General features: G+C 43.5%; 1 protein-coding gene across 3 annotated transcripts in view; it reads right to left on the reverse strand.

Annotated features, from left to right (window-relative positions):
* LOC127586292 (synaptosomal-associated protein 25-like) overlaps positions 1 to 17633 on the reverse strand; it is a 69225-nt gene that overhangs the window by 30651 nt on the left and 20941 nt on the right. For all 3 annotated transcript variants that reach the window (XM_052044107.1, XM_052044109.1, XM_052044108.1), the window contains exons 2-3: positions 17078 to 17227; positions 8267 to 8308 (exon numbers count right to left, since the gene is read on the reverse strand). In XM_052044107.1, coding sequence (XP_051900067.1) covers positions 8267 to 8308; positions 17078 to 17149 — 114 coding nt within the window. In that variant the 5' untranslated portion in view covers positions 17150 to 17227. The remainder of the gene's footprint in view (positions 1 to 8266; positions 8309 to 17077; positions 17228 to 17633) is intronic.

Consider the following 17633-nt stretch of genomic DNA (forward strand, 5'->3'; position numbering starts at 1 on the left):
GACATGGGCAGGCACAGGCGTTGTGGGCCAAAGGGCCTGTTCCTGTGCTGTACTGTTCTATGCTCCAATGACAATAAATGCTGGCATTGCCAGTGACAACCACATTCTTGGAACAAGGGTTGGGAAATAACTAAAGATCTTTCTGCTCAGTGTGTAGTTCCTTAAGAGGGCAGAATGTTACTGTAAAATGCCCCTTAGTGGAAGTTAATGGCAAAAAGAATCAAAGGGACAGTTGATGGGGATGTATGGGAGCAATCCCATTATGGACTCAGGCTGAAAGGCCTACTTCTGTGTTATGATACTGGAATTAAAGGTTATGAGGATTCACCAGAATTATACCAGGGTAACTGTAGGTGACATGGTGAGGAGGTGATGCAGCAGTTAGTGCTGATGACTCACAGCGCTAGGAAGCCGGGTTTGAATCTGACCCTGGATGCTGTGACTGCGAGGGTTTCCACTGGACACACTGGTTTCTCCTGCCATCTCACTAATGTGCTGGTAGGTTAACTGGCTATCGTACCTTACCCCTTGGCACAAGTTAATGGCAAAAAGAATCAAAGGAGAGTTGACGAGCAATCCCGTTATGGACTCGATGGGCTGAATGGTCTTCTGTGTTTATGATACTGGGATTAAAGGTTATGAGAACAAACAAAAAAACAAGCCAGGAGTTAAGGAGATTAATGGATGGCCTTAGTAAGATGTTTAAAGGGAGTGGATTGCGCAGAGAAACCTCTGGTGTGGGGAGTCCAGAACAGGGGACTTTAAAAGCAGAGCCAGGCCACTTAGGGTGGTGTTGAGAAATGCTACTTCACACAAAGGGGAGTGGATGTCGGGGACTCTCTCCCCCCAACGCACCCGCTGAGACCAGCGATTTACTCAGACATCAAACATAGGGTTGATGAGTTTTTCCCATGGTGTAAGGAGCAGACCAAAAGGGAGTTGATGAAGTTAAGGTACAGATCTGATTGAGTGGGGTAGCAGTGTTGAGGGGTTGAAAGGCTTCACTCTGTTCCCATATAGAGTCATACAGCATGGAAACAGACCCTTTGGCCTAACTGGTCCATGCTGATCAATATGCCTGTGGACACTAGTTCCATTTGTCTGTGCTTGGCCCATATCCCTCTAAACCTTTCCTATCCATGTACCTGTCCAAGTGTCTTTTAAATGCTGTTAATGAACACCGCCTATCGCTTCCACCTATCGCTTGCCAGCACTTCCCGCATTGCACTTTATGTCCCCTTTGCCCCACATGAATCAAATGTTTTTACTCTCGCTGTCTCTCTCACTTTCGCCACTCTCTGCTCTTGCTTATAGTTTTAGCAATTTAGCTATGTTTTCAAAATTCATTACATTACCTTACAACAGAAAAGGAGGCCCATTAAGCTGAAAGAGTCTCTGCTGATCCACAGAACAATCCCTTTCCCCACTAAATTCCCCTGTATTCTACTCTCCCTACGTTCCCATCAACTCCCCCCAGATTCTAACACTCACTTACACACTAGGGGTAAGTTACAGCTCCCAGTTAACCTACCAACCCACACGTCTTTGGGGCAGGGGAGGAAACCGGAGCGCCCAGAGGAAACCCACGCGGTCACAGGGAGAAGGTGCAAACTCCACACAGACAGCACCCGAGGTCAGGATCGAACCTGGGTCTTTGGAGCTGTAAGGTAGCAGCTCTACTGGCTGTGCCATCTGAAAATGCTTCCAGTTAAGCCATCGATTTTCAAGTATGTTGAGATAAGATTTCTTTATTAGTCACATGTACATCGAAACACACAGTGAAATGCATCTTTTGTGTAGTGTTCTGGGGGCAGCACACAAGTGTCGCCACGCTTCCAGCGCCAACATAGCATGCCCACAACTTCCTAACCCGTACGTCTTTGGAATGTGGGAGGAAACCGGAGCACCCAGAGGAAACCCATGCAAACACGGGGAGAACCTACAAATTCCTTACAGACAGTAGCCAGAATTGAACCCGGGTCGCTGGCGCTGTAATAGCGTTACACTAACCGCTACACTGCTGTGCCTGCCCTTTTGAGCAAACCGCTTTGAGCAAACCACAGTTCAGACAGTCTGGCTGACAACTACACCCAATGAGTGGTCTTTGAGCTCATCAAATCTTCACACAATTTTGGGATACGATGTCACATGCAAGACTCCAGTGTCATTTTGGCTCTGTTCTGCAGGGACTCAGCTCCAAGGCAACACACGAGTGCTGCTGGCTTACTCCATTGATCGAAACCCAGCTACATTTCCTGTAACACTACAACAGACAGCAACTAATATCACTGACATTTTTAAATGACTGCTTCCCAGCAGGACTCAATTCCGCATTTGCTTGTAACCATGCAGGGTGCCGATAAAAAGGCTGAGATTGTTTTAAAACAAAAATCAATTCTGCTTGCACCACAAAAGAATTTAAATGTTGAATGTTCCTCCTCCTTAATTCATAACCCCTCCTGGCAAACAGCTGTCAACTGTGCCGTTATTGGTTCAATTAAATTTTTATTTTCACTGAATTAAGGGGCAAGAATATGCCTTGTTACTGCAGAACTAGGTGCTGTAGATTTTGTATTAAACCCTTGACTGGGTGTTTTGCAAGTTGCAGAAATTCAGCCCAAGGTACTTAATGGATTCTGGCAAGACAGAATCAGGCTCTTGAGAATCAGAAAAGTACTTTTTTTTTGGCATTTAAAATTTTGCAGGGAAAGGTGATATTTTTGGTTGCAGTTAATTCCAAATGGGAGCTCACATTGCACAACTGCTACTGTTTCCCTTCTCTGAAAGCGCTGAAACAACCTTGCACTCAACATCAGCAAGACCAAGGAATTGATTGCCGACTTCAGGAAGGGGAAGTCGGGTGAACACACACCAGTCCTCATTGAGGGGTCAGCAGTGGTGAAGGGTGAGCAGCTTCAAGATCCTGAGTGTCAACATCTTGGGAGGATCTGTCCTGGGCCCAACACATGATGCAATCATGAAGAAAGTACTCCAGCGGCTCTACTCAGTCACTGAGGAGGAGATTTGGTACATCAAAGACTTTTACAAATTTCTACAAATGTACGGTGGAGAGCATTCTGACTGGTTGCATCACAGCCTGGTATGGAGGCTCCAATGTGCAGGATCACTACAGAGGGTTGTAGACTGAGCCAGCTCCATCACGGGCACAACCCTCCCCACCATCGAGGACATCAGTGCCTCAAGAAGATGGCATCCATCCTTAAGGACTCTCACCATCCGGGATATGCCCTCTTCTTGTTACTACCATCAGGGAGGTGGTACAGGAGCCTGAAGCCCCACACTCAACGATTCAGAAACAGCTTCTTCCCCTCCGCCATCAGATTTCTGAACGGTCCACGAATCCATGAACACTACCTTTGTTTTTGCACTATTCATTTTTGTAATTTAGAGTAATTTTATGTCTGTGCACCGCACTGCTGCCGGAAAACAACAAATTTCACGACATCTAAGTCAGTGATAATAAACCTGATTCCGATTCAGACTCCTGCCTTCTTACCCATTCCCACATCCTGCACTGTCCCGACAACCTCGTATTCCCTATACAGGTCCCAAGCTTTGGAATTCCCTTCTCAAATCTTTCCATGTCTCCATTTCTCTCCGCTCCAGTGGACCTGCTGCCTCACAGAGCTGGAGACCCAGGTTCAATCCTGACCTCAAGCATCTCCCTGTGACCACTTGGCTTTTGCTCTGAGTGCTCCGATTTCCTCCCACATCCCAAAGACGTGAGGGTTGGTAGCTTAATTGGCCACTGTAATGCCCCTAGTGTTTGGACAGGTAGAATCTGGGGGGGGGGGGGGGGGGGGGGGGGAAGATGATGAGAATGTGGGGAGAATGAAACACAGGATTAATGTAGGATTTGTGTAAATGGTGATTGAAAGTAGGCATGGACTCAGTGGGCCGAAGGGCCCATTTCCATACTGCACCTCTCTATGACACACTTGTGAACCCACCTCTGATTGAACTTCCCTTTAAGTATCTAAGCTCTCTCACATTACATGGCTCAGGTGTTAAACATAGGACCACAATCTCCGATGAAGCAAACTGGGACACTTATCTGCATTTCAGAAATCAGTGTTAAAATGCTGTCGGTGTTTTGTTTTTTTTTTACAAACACGAGTTAATTCATTTGTTGTACCATGTAAACTTGATGTGCAAATGGATCATTTGGCTCTGATATTGGAGCAGATGCAGGAAAACCCAAAAACAGCCCATATATCCAGCAAGATTGGGACATACAAACCCTGCCAACCTCCTGCACTGTTCAAACGAGACCAAACACAAGCTTGAGGAGCAACACCTCATTTGCCTGGGCACATTACAGCCTGCAGGACCCAATATCAAATTCTCCAACTTTATACAATTTGCTTTTACTTTGTTTGTATGAGAACTGGCCATTTTTGCCCGCCATCATTTTGGTTTAGATTTTCCCCTTTTTATTTTGTATAGCCCGGCTTGCTGGGCACGTCCCACAATCTTATCATTAGCAACATATTACACAGACAAAGAAGCTTAACCCGATCTTAACTGCCTATTAGCTATTGCATTTGGTCTCACCCTCCCAGAGATATTTCCTTCGTTCCACCCACCTTCTCTGCTACCTAAAATTAATTTGCATCTTTCTCAGTTCTAAGGGACCAGAACCCAAGACGGTAACAGTTTCTCCTGCCACAGATGCTGCCTGACCCGCTGAGTGTTTCAAGAATTTTCTGCTTTTATTTCAGACTTCCATTGTCTGCAGATTCCCCCCCTCCCCCCAGTTTCCATAAGTGCTCAACAACTAAAATGGGATTATTATAGATATGCACTTAATGGTGGGTATGAACACACTGGGCTGAAGGGTTTGCTTCTGTGCTGTGTGACTTTAACGTTCACAACTTTAGTGCTCAGAACCCGATTCAAGTGGGCCTAAAGACAGGCCATATACAGCTTAAAAACACAGTTTTCAACAGGTCCCACTTGGGCTTCCTCCAAATGCATCCTTCCTTTTGTAGTACATCATTCATCACCTTCAACCTTCCCTAGGTTAATGAAAGGCCATCCACATTGCTCCCATTTGTAACTAAAAATGGTAATTGTTTCCCTAGAACAGTACAATACAGGAATAGGCCCTTTGGCCCACGATGTTGTGCCAAACTAATTAAACACCTAACTAAACAAATTGCTTCTGCCTCCATTGTGTTTAAAAAACTTGCCCCCCCATCTCCTTTGAACTTACACCCCCCCACCTTAAATGCTCTCTAGTATTTGACATTTTGACCCTGCTGCTCCAGAGAAAAAGTTTGTCCAACCTCTCCTTATAGCACATGCCCTCTAATCCAGGCAGCATCCTGGTAAACCTCTTCTGCAACCTCGTCAAAGCCTCCACATCCTTCCTATAAAGGGGAAGAGCAGAATTGAATATAATTTTTCTCTGCAACAGACAGAATTCTGTCACCAGAAAGCCTTTTAGAATTGTGGTTTCCTGTTAGCCTTAACATTCCCAGGAGTTTTGTAGTATGACCTTTGGAGATCAGGATTGATGGGCAACGAATATTCCATCAGAGGATTAAATGGTCATGTTGAATTGTTAATGGGTTAAATTAACCAATATTTGTGGGAAGAGGCAGAATATTAAGGCAACTTTGTTAGGTGCCTTGAATATGCAGATGTCAATGAATTGTTAACATAAAAACATAATGTAATATTTAATGGTCTGTAAGGGAATCAGTGTACAATGGCAGAAAATGAATTTAAGCTCTAATTGAGCACAGCTGGGTATCAACGCCAGCAGATTTCTCACAAGCTATGTTACACTACCAGACAACAATTCTACATTATTGCAGCCTGGATTAATGCAGGTGGATAAACTCACATTTACTTTCTTACAGCATACGAGGCCATTCAGCCTATCGAGTCCATGCCAGCTCTTGGGATATTTGCATCAGACCCATTGCGCCCCACTTGTTATCCTGTGACCTTTTCTCTCTCTCATCTCCCAATTCTCCTGCCACACTACACACTAGGGGCAATTAACAGCAGCCAATTAACCTACCAACCTGCAAGTATTTGGGATGTGGGAGGAAACCGGAGCACCTGGGGGAAACCCACGTGGTCACTTGGAGAACATGTAAGCTCTAGCAGCAAACAAACAAATCTGCTGGAGGAACTCAGCAGGTCGAACAGAATCTGTGGGAGGAAAGAACTTGTCGACGTTTTGGGTCGAAATCCTGCATTATGACTCGAACATCAAGATATGTAAACCCTACACAGACTGCACCGGATGTCAGGATTGAACCTGGTTCCTTGAAGCTGAGGCAGCAGCACTGCCTGCTGCGTCTCTGATGATCAGCTTGTGTTGATCATAGCATCAGAAATTGGTCCAAAACTAGCAATAGTTCACCCTGTTGCCCTCTTCAAATACACAAGAAAATAGGAGTAGGCCATCAGACCCTTCAAGCCAGCTCCACTATTTATTATAATCATGGCTGATCTGTGCCATTTCTCCATGACCCTCTATTAGAACATAGAACAGTATATAGCACAGGAACAGAGCCTTTAGCCCACAATGTTGTGCTGAACTAATTAAACTAGTAATTGAAAACCTAACTAAACTAATTCCTTCTGCCTACACAATGTCCATATCTCTCCATTCATGTGCCTATACAAGAGCCTCTTAAATGCTTCTATCATATTTGCCTCCACACCACCACCCCAGCAGCGCATTCCAGTCACCCACCACTCTGTGTAAAAACAAAACTTGCCCCACACACCTCCTTTGAACTTGTCCTCTCTCACCTTAAATGCATGCCCTCTAATTTTAGGCATTTCATCTTTGGGGAGAAAGATATTGGCTCTCTACTGTCTATGCCTCTCAAATTTTTTTTTTAAATCAGGTCTCCCCTCAGCCTCCACCGCTCCAGAGAAAATCCAAGCTTGTCCAATATCTCCTTATAGCACACTTCCTCTAATCCACGCAGCATCCTGGTGAACCCTTTCTGCACCCTCTCCAAAGCTTTCACATCCTTCCTCTAATGGGGCAACCAGAATTAAATGCCATACTCCAGATGCAGATGAACCAGAGTTTTAGTAAGCTGCAATACAACTTCCTGACTCTTGAACTCAGTGCCTCGATTAATAAAGGCAAGCATTCCTTACACAACCCAAGGAAATTGATAGGGGATTGAATACAATAAAAAAATAAGGAGGTTATGCTTATATATAGGGTGTTACTGAGACCACATCTGAAATATTGTGTACAGTATTGGTTGCCTTATTTAAGAATGGATGTTAATGCATTGGAAGCAGTTCAGAGAAGGTTTACTAGACAAATGCCGGGCAGTTAGTCACGAGGAAGGATTGGATGGTATAGCTTGTATCTGCTGGCAGACGGAGACAAGCCTTGCCCAAAATGTACCAGCTCCCGAGAGGTCTTTACAGCTAGAAGCGGTGAAGGTCTTTCCCTTTCTGAGAGAATATAGAACTAGGGTTCACCTTCCAAAGAAAAGGAGTCCCCCATTTAAGAAGGTGAATTTCTTTTCTCTCCAAGGGTCGAGTCTTTGCTTCCACTGCCCTTTTGAGGAAGAAGGTTCCAGAGTCTGGGTCACTTTAAGGCAGGGTAGATAGATGTCAATAAGCAAATGGGATGGCAGTGCCGAGGTTACACTTGGATCAGCCACGATTTTATGAAATGGTGGAGCAAACCCAAGAGCCTACTCCTGCTCCTAGTTAGTATGTCCAGAAATGTCGGCTTATGCTGCTGGATATTTGTGCAGGTAGGACAATGGACAAAATATTGTGCTGTCAAAGTCAGTAGTGACTAAGGGACATGGCCCTAAGATCTATCCTTCAATGAGGCTGCAGGTTCCCATTAACAACCCATTTGCCTTATGCTGTCAATGCAAAGTCACTCAACAGATGTTCCTGTAAATTTATCAGCCGAGGTAAGCAAACTAATAACTTGTTGCAAAGGATATTTGTGTGATAAAGTTTATTAGTGAGGTTTAATAAATGTCACTATGTGAAAATCTTCTTGGTTGAATAGTCTGTCAATAGTGACACAGGAGATAGCCACATGAAGAAGAGTGGCCTCAAACTATTAAATAGTATTTGGAGTGAGGAGGAGACTGGAGAGGTAAGGATTTGATAGGTTATTCCCATTTTGTCCCACTATAATGGGAATGTCGCTCTGTGATTATTCCAAACCGGAGCCAACACATTACTGGGCATTTGATAAAAAGACAATAAACGGAGTTTGCTGATACTGTACCTCCTCCACCAGCTGCAGCATACGGCGAGTGCTCTCCAAGGACTGTGGGAAGAGAGCAGAGAACCACATGGTTAGATCACCGAGGACAAACTAACACTTCATTCTGTCCAAAATCAGAGCCAGTGCTTTAATCAGCAGATACATGGCTGATCACTTGAAATTTTGTTATTTTACCAAAAATAACATCATACAGAATCAAAGTTTTAAATAAAACATGATCCAAATCTATGCCATAGAGTCTTGGAGAGATACAGAATGGAAAAAGGCCCTTCAGCCCGGAGTCCACATAGAACATCAGCCACCCATTTTTACACTCATCCTACCCAGACTCATTTTATTCTCCCCACATTCCCATCAACGCAATTTCCAGCGACCAATTAACCAACCAACCCACTTAGTTTTGGGTCGTAGAAGGAAACTGGAGCACCCAGACAGAACCCATAAACTCCACACAGACAGTACCGGAGGTCAGGATCGAACCTGGGTCACTGGAGCAGTGAGGCAGCACCTCTGCTAACTGCACCACTCTGCTACCCTTGGTACGGTTTAACAATGGCACTAAACAGATATCCCTTTGCCCTGTTGCAATTGTCCCTCAGGCTCTCGTTTGAATACAGGAGCATGTGCGCTGCCTCCCTTCCTGAAGTCAAAGAGCTGGTCATTGACTTCAGGAAGGTGGCGCACATGCTCCTGTCTACATCAACGGTGCTGAAGTTGAGAGCGCTGGACAGCTTCAAGTTCCAAGGAGTGATCATCAATAGCCTGTCCTGATCCAACCATGTAGACGCCATGGCCAAGAATACTCACCAGTGCCTCTACTTCCTCAGGAGGCTAAAGAAATTTGGCATGTCCCCTTTAACACTCACCAATTTTTATAGATGCACCATAGAAAGTATCCTATCTGGATGCATCACAACTTGGTATGGCAACTGCTCTGCCCAGGACCACAAGAAACTGCAGAGTTGTAGACACAACTCAGCACATCACAGAAACCAGCCTCCCCTCCATGAACTCTGTCTACACTTCTCGCTACCTTGGTTAAGCAGCCGGCATAAATCAAAGACCCCACCCATCCCAGATATTCCCTCTTCTCCCCTCTCTCATTGGTCAGAAAATCCAAAAGCCTGAAAGCACGTACCACCAGGCTCAAGGACAGATTCTATCCCACTGTTATAAGACTGTTGAACGGTTCCCAAGTATGACAAGATGGACTCTTGACCTCAATCTACCTCGTTATGACCTTGCCCCTTATTGTCTGCCTGCACTACACTTTCTCTGTAACTGTAACACTTTACTCTGCATTCTGTATCGTTTTAGTTTGTACTACCTCAACGCACTGTGTAATTAATTGACCTGTATGAACGGTATGCAAGACATGTTTTTCACTGTACTTCAGTACATGTGACAATAATAAACCAATTCTAATTCTCCTGGTTTTGCACACTAGCACAGGAGGCCAACCAGTCTGTAAACCTTAGCCATTCACAGTAAGAGAGTCTGTAAATTGCACTGTCACAGTATGGGAAGGGGAAAAAAAAAACAGCAGGTAAAATACCATTCTGTGAACAGGATAAACATGCACTAATACTGCCTATTATCCTTTTGATGCAGAGGACAAGAGTGCAATAGGTAACATGCATATTTTTATTGTTAGCCAGTCCGTTCTGCATGCCACTCCAGATCCACAGTAACTAACCAAGCCACTCAATAAGACTTTTAAAAATGTACTAGAGGACATAGGCTTAGGGAAAAGTAGTAGAAAGCTTAGAGAGGATCAGAGGAAGAATTTTGTTTTAAAGGTGGCTGCAATCTGGAACACACTGCCCGAGGAGGTACTCCAGACAGGCATTTGAATTGCCAAGGCACAGAAGGCCACAGATTACATGCTGGTAAGTGGGATTAGAGTAGATGGATAATTGATGGTTGGCATGGACAAAGTGGACCGAAGGGCCTGTTTCTGTGCTGTACGAATCTACAGCTCTCTGATCATGCTCACTTGTTCACAGGCTCCTAAACTTAATGATTATTGGGTGGGGGACAATACTGAAATTGCTTTGGAAGCTATTCAGTTGTATCAAAATTATTAGACAGTTTGGGAGAACATTTTAGAGAGGGGCTGCAATGATTGAAGCTGATGGGTCACCAATACTTTCTCAAGATCAATAAGAATGGAGAAGTAAATGCTTACTTTCTTGTCCTGGAACTAAAGGAAAGCTACACCCTTACCGGGGAGTAGGAAGGAGTCACTTTCTCAGCAGACTAAGAGACTGTGGGTAACGCAGAGGAAACATTGGCTGCCTTTTACCATTGAAGTAGAAAAACCTGCAGATGATAGTAATCTAAATGATACATGATAAAATAGAATGTCCAGGTGTCCAACGCATAGCTCAGTAACAAAGCAACCTAGAAGGGAACCTGAATACTCACACTCAAAGATTCAGGAACAGCTTCTTCCCCTTCACCATGAGATTTCTGAACAGTCCAATAACTTTGTTATTTCTATTTTTTTTGTAATATTTTTGTAATTTATAGTAATTTTATGTCTTAGTACTGTATTACTGCCGCAAAACAACAAATTTCACGTCATACAAGTCAGTGATAATAAATCTGATTCTGAAATTTTGCATGCAAGTTAGGCTTAGTACAATGACGTGCAGGATAGTCTTATTTTTTCTAAAACCCCCATCGGCGATCCTCTGTAGTCCAAAGAGGACCTAAATTTTAATTTTCCCCATTGAATCATTGAGATTTTTCAGATCTATTTTTGAGGTACTAAATACTTGGGTAGATCTGACCCAAGTACTTTTGGTCCACCTGAACCAGAAAGAGAAAATGAAAATGTGTGCACCAAGATCTGTGGGAGACCAGCTATGATTTAAACCAGCTAGACAAATATAAACAAGTTTAATGAGATATGGAAACCCAGCCTCCCCTTCATGGACTCTGTCTACACTTCTCACTGCCTCGATAAAGCAGCCAACATAATCAAGGCTCCACCCACCCCAACATTCTCTCTTCTTCCCCCCCCCACCCCCCAATCGGGCAGAAGATACAAATGCTTGAAGGCACGAACTACCAGGCACAAGGACAGCTTGTATCCTGCTGTTATAAGACTATTGAACGATTCCCTAGTACGATAAGATGGACTCTTGACGTCACAATCTACCTCGTTATTACCTTGCACCTTATTGTCTGCCTGCACTGCACTTTCTCTGTAAATGTAACACTTTATTCTGCATTGTTATTGTTTTAAGAGTCAGAGCAATACAGCACAGATACAGGCCCTTTGGCCCAATGAGTCCATGCTGACCACGGTGCCCACTCAGCTACTCCCAATTTCCTGCATTTGGCCCATATCCCTCTAAGCCCTGCCCCTCCACGTACCTATGTGCTTGTATACCTTGTTCCACCTCAATGCACTGTTGTAATGAAATGATCGGTATGGATGGCATACAAAAAGGTTTTTCACTCTACTTTGGTACATGTGACAATACTAAACCAATTTACCAATACCAAAGAAATGGCCTAGATACTTTTGCAGAGGCTGTTGACAATGACTAAGGAATTGTTTTTGTTTGGATGCTTATGGTGGAACAAGAAAAACTTTCCTTATTAAGTCTACTTTTGCCTGAAGTTCAAAGACAAGACAGTTTGCCCTGGCCATGGCTTCAACACTTGTCAGGGGCAAAACTGCACATGCAGCTTTTAAATTCCCTTTAAATTTGACAAATGTGGAGACTCCAATATGTAACAGTGGTCAGAGAGCTACAAAGGAAAAGAAGTTTTATGAGATAGTTAACTAATTGTCTGAGATGAATGTAGAATGGTTCGCAAGGCAGCCATTGAAGCACTAGATTGAAGGTTGCAAGATCTTAGACAATAACAAATCACTAAAGGGCGTTACTTTAGTGCTAGCTGGAGCTTTCTGTCAAATGCCACCAATAATTCCACGAGGTACTAAAACAGATGGATTGAAAGCGTGTATTGAAGCATCATATATATTTGGGAAAATGTTAAGTGATTATACTTGAAAGCCAATATGCAAGCTCATTTGATAGGCAATTCATCTGCAAGAGAGTTCGCTTTGTGTTTACTCAAATTAGGAAATAGGGAAATAAAACACGAAGACTCAGCAGGAATGATTGTGATGAAAAACTTGGCCTAAATTGTTATGTCACTTCATGATCTGATGCAAGCTGTTTTTCCCCCAAAACGTCACTCAACATTATTTGGATTACCAGTGGTTGCATGAAAAAGCAATTTTAGCACCAAAAAAAAATGACAGAGCAGGCCATGAATAAAGACCTTCTTTCAAAGCTTCTTGGACAACCTGTGCAGTATAAATCTACTGACAGTGTGACAGACGTGAGGCTGTATGTCTTCTTCTTGAATTTTTAAACTCTATCACCACCTGGTGTGCCATCACATAATAATTTTGAACTGAACAAAAAAGTTTCAATCATGCTACTCAGGAATTTGGATCCATCAATACTATGCAACAGGGCAAGATCATCAGTTCAAAAATTACTGCCAAATGTAATTGAGGCTGCAATAATGACTGGTAATGCTGTTGGGGCAAATATCTTCATCCCCATCTGATCTACTTTTTCCAATTCAAGCAACTTCAGTTCCCTGTTCAACTCCGTTAGTTATGAGCATTAACAATCACTAAGAGTTGTAGGTCTTAATCATGAAACTCAATGCATTCCTCATGATCAACTATATGCTTCATGCAACCACTGGTAATTCAAATAGTGCTGAGTGACATTTTGGACCATGAAGTGATGTAACAGTTTAGTCCAAGTTTTTCATCACACTCATTCCTGCTGAGTCTTCGTGTTTTATTTCCCTCTTTCCTAATTTGAGTAAACACAAAACAAACTCTCTTGCAGATGAATTGCCTATCAAATGAGCTTGCATATTGGCTTTCAAGTAGAAGAGTTGGAGATAAAAATAATCTATACATTTTAACATTGGATTCAAAGAAATATTGTATATTCTGAAGCACTTCAACATTGAAATCAAGTAAACTTGCACATTGTGCACAGGTCCATACCTACTTAAAGAGAACTAAATTAAATGTAATTTTGTATACATATTTATTTTCAGTGTGTATAGTTTGATTGGTGACTTTAGTTAAATTACATAATTTTAACCCCTAATTATATTATTCCCAGTAATTATATATTTAAGTTAGATTTTATTTCATTCATAAGGAGTGTTATAAAACCCAATTGCATGGGTTTTATAGGTATAAATGCAAATACCCATGACTGCCAGCAGAATAACCCAAGCACCGCTGGGTATAGCAGCTAGTCAGAAAAAAAAAACTCAAAATGCTGAAAACACTCAACAGGTTGGGCAGCATCTGTAGAGAGAAACAGAGCTGATGCTTCAAAGCTGACCCTTTGTCCGAACTGACTTTTTACCATTGTTGATGGACATACCCTCAACCAGATGCACAGTGCACAATAACAGCACCCAGATGAGATTGCAGTTGCTCGGGAGGTGTGGGCCACACACAAGGGTTAATGTATGGAACGTCAGGCAGACAGTGTAAACACAGCTAAGGGAAATTAATATTATCACTCTCAGTATTGCAACCATCTGTTTTAATTTCCGATGCTGTATTAGCCAATGCAAATATACTGTACAGCATTCTGCACATTCAACAATCCTGGGGCAAAGTTCCACTTCCTGCTCTGAGAGGCTCCAGGATCTGGAATTCTCTTCCTAGATCCTTGCATCCCTACCGCAGGACCCTCTCAAATCCCCATCTTTGACCATTGTCATTTTCCTCACATCTCCTACATCGGGGTGTTGTCCAGTTTAATTAGAGGCTAAAGAAGGTTTCGGGTATTGTACAAGTGCACATTATTGTTGATAAAGAGAAACTCTACGTGCAGCAAATATTCCAATATGTTCATATCTGAACAATGATTGGAATTGATGAGAACCTCACTTCAAATGACATGGATAGGGGAAGGTTACTGATAATTTTTTTTGATGTGTTGGATTCAGTGACCTTTCACTGGTCAAGCTCCCATTCAGACTCACAGCAGCAACCACCAACATGAAGATACCAGAGACTGCAGATGCTGGAATCTGGAGCAACAAACAAAATGCTGGAAGGACTCAGCAAGTCAGCCAGCATCTGTGGAGGGAAATGGACAGGCGACATTTCAGGTCGAGGCTCTTCCTCAGTCCAGGTGAAGGGTCTTGACCTGAAATGCCAACTATCCATTTCCCTCCACAGATGCTGCCTGACCCACTGAGTCCACAATCCCCAATTTGAATATATGCAGCACCTTCATCATAATGAAGTCCTTCAGAGGAGTGTGTTCAGACTAAAATTAGTACCAGGAATCACTGGATCAACCCAAAACTCATTTGAAGCAGTGGGTTTTAACATGGGTATCATATAAAGTGGAGGAGTTTAGGGAAGAAAATCCTGAACTCAGGAACCAGCTGACTGAAGGCATGGAGGCCAATAATTGGCGATGAAATTTAGGAATGCAGAAACTGTTGGGCTAGAGGAGGCTTCCCACATAGGGCAGAAGACGCCAGTGGAAGTATCCGAGCATCCCCAGAAATTTAAATTGATGTATCTGCAGGTCAGCCAACGCAGGGGGAAAACAGTCATACAAAATGGCCCTTAGAATGTCCTTTCCTTCTGTGCTACCACCCAATTTTGTTGCCTGGACATAAACTGTGACATTCAATTTACCAGGAATCTGCTGCCAAGCTCTAGTCTGCGGTTAGATTTAATCCATTGTACTCCCCACTGGCATCTCATTTGATGAACCTGCTCATTCTGAAGGTCGCCTCTGTGCTATGCAGCCTCAGACCCCCACCACCACCAGCTGCCATCGTTAATTATTCAATGCCTCATCTCCTTGCTGCCTCCCGTCTTCAGTATCTCCTCCTTTCTCAAGGTCAAACCTCTCCCAATCTGCCCACATCTATTGCTACTTGTTTAATGCTCACATCTCCGTCACCCATTGAACACGCTGGACGTTGCTGCCAGCCTGATCCTTTGCACTTTTACAGCCACACAGTGCCTTGGAAAAAACAACGTAGCCCTCACAACCTGTCCAATGCCATAGAAATTCACATCCATTCCCGGCCGGCTCTGTTTGACAATTCAAATTTTGATAAAGGACATCTTCATAAATCCTGAATATCTCTCTCACAAATGCCTCAAAGTGGTTCAGATATAGTTAGAACATAGAACAGTACAGCACAATGTCTGTACCAAACACGATACCAAATTAAACTCAATCTCTTCATGATCCACATTCACGTACCTATCTACGAGCCTCTTAAACCCCACTATCGTATCTGCATCCACCACTACACATGGCATCCTGTTCCAGGAATCTATCACTCAGTGTAAAAACAAAAACTTGCCCCCTCTCACCTTAAATGCAAGTCATCTACTATTTGATATTTCTACCCTGGGAAAAAAAGATTCTGACTCTCTACACTATCTATACCTCATTACATTTAATTGCCTTGATTGTTGCTACAACCACCAATATCGCCTACTTCCACCCCTGCTCACACCATCCAGGTTATCACTGTTCTACATTTTTTTGGCTGGACACGCAATGTAAATTTGATCCTATCCAACATACAGGTGCCCCTATCCTAACTCACCCATCTACACTGGCTGCAGATTCAGAAACATCTCTCCATTTTACTGGCTAAACACAAGAGCAGAGAAAGTGAAAGGAATAGGCCCCTCAAGCCTGCCCTGCCATTTAAAGTGAACTGCCCCAGGCCTCATCTCATTTTCTGTGCTAACTCCCTCAATTCCCTTTCAGAAATTTATCTACCTCCACTTTAAATACACCAAGTGACCTAGCCTCCTCTCTAGGGCCCCACACCAGCATCATCCTTCATTTCCGTGTACTGGGAATACCAAGCACAGATCTGGTTAATGGAATAGTCTATTCAGTTGGCAGGCATGACCCAAAACTAATGGCCACTTACAATATTTCTAAACTCCATCACTTCTCCATTGTCTCAGTCACCCGCTCTTTCCAATGAAGCCAAAAAAGTGTCCCATCTTTTTATTAGACATGTTACAGCTTTCAGATTCAATGCTGTGTTCCTCGTTTTCAGATCATAACCACTGCAACCAGCTTGTTCACACAGCAGCCGCCGCCAATGACGATTCTGCTATTCCCAGTTCTACCTCCCATTCCATCTTTTGTTGTTAAGGGTTGAAGGTGCTTACAGAGAAACAAGGATCATTGGAGTACCTCTCCCCTCCATCCTGGATATCTACAACACAAAATGCACACACAAGGTCTGCAGAATCATAGGCGACCCTTCCCATCCCTCCCACTGCTGTCTGGCAAGCGGTGGCAGAGCATCTGGGCCAGAACTACTAGACTGTACAACAGTTTTATTTACCCCCAGGCTGTCAGGCTCCTGAATACCCTGGAGACAGTTTCAGACAAATGCCGCGTCAAAAGCCCTGGTTTGCACAATGGCGTATAAGAACTTTGGCTGCTGCTGAACACATTTATACAATTAGTGCAACACACTGAGTTCTGTATTTTCTTCGTTTAACTCGGTTTTGCACTAACTCTGCACTAAATTTGTGTTCTGTATATACTTTTTTTTGCATTATTTGTACTTGGACAATTTTTTTTCTCTGCGTTTATTATATGTCTTCTGTTTTATACATGTCCTCTGTTGTGAGAGTCTGGGGGAAACGACATTTCATTCCTCCATGTGCTTTTATAGCACATGGGTGGATGACAATAAAGTAACTTGAACTGGTCTCAATTCATCACTCACCTCATCCGTGATTTGATCAGCGCACCGCTGCATCTCCTCCAACTCCGACCTCATATCCACGTTTCCCTCCATGGCCTTCCCAGTGGTTCACTGCGACAGCGCAGCACGTCACACTGAAGGACTTGTGGCTGCACAGGGGCTTCTAAGGGTCTGCAAAACAGAGAAAGGTACGCTTTAAAATAGGTACCATACAGGCCACCTCTGGGTTACGTACACTCCTACAAGTGAACGAGCTCCCTCAATATTATTCAATTCAAAAGTCCGACATACGCACAAATATTCTTTCCTACAACTGGCAGGACGAGCAAGGTGGCCATTCACAGGTCCCAGCCAGTGGGCAGTCGAGGGTTCTGCCCAAGCTGATTGCCTGTCCCTTTCCTGGGGTTACATCCGTGCCCATGTGTCCCTGGAGAAGGAGCACGTGGTATCCATGGGTACAATGGGGGCTTTCCAGGACCGGTGGGTGCCTCAGGTGCTCGAGTGCACCCTGAATAGCGATGAACGTGTTATAATTTGAAACTATTTACTATAAATAGTGTGAATTGTGGAATACTGT

The sequence above is a fragment of the Pristis pectinata genome, chromosome 35, assembly GCF_009764475.1.
Source record: "Pristis pectinata isolate sPriPec2 chromosome 35, sPriPec2.1.pri, whole genome shotgun sequence".
In the NCBI taxonomy this organism is placed as follows: domain Eukaryota; kingdom Metazoa; phylum Chordata; class Chondrichthyes; order Rhinopristiformes; family Pristidae; genus Pristis; species Pristis pectinata.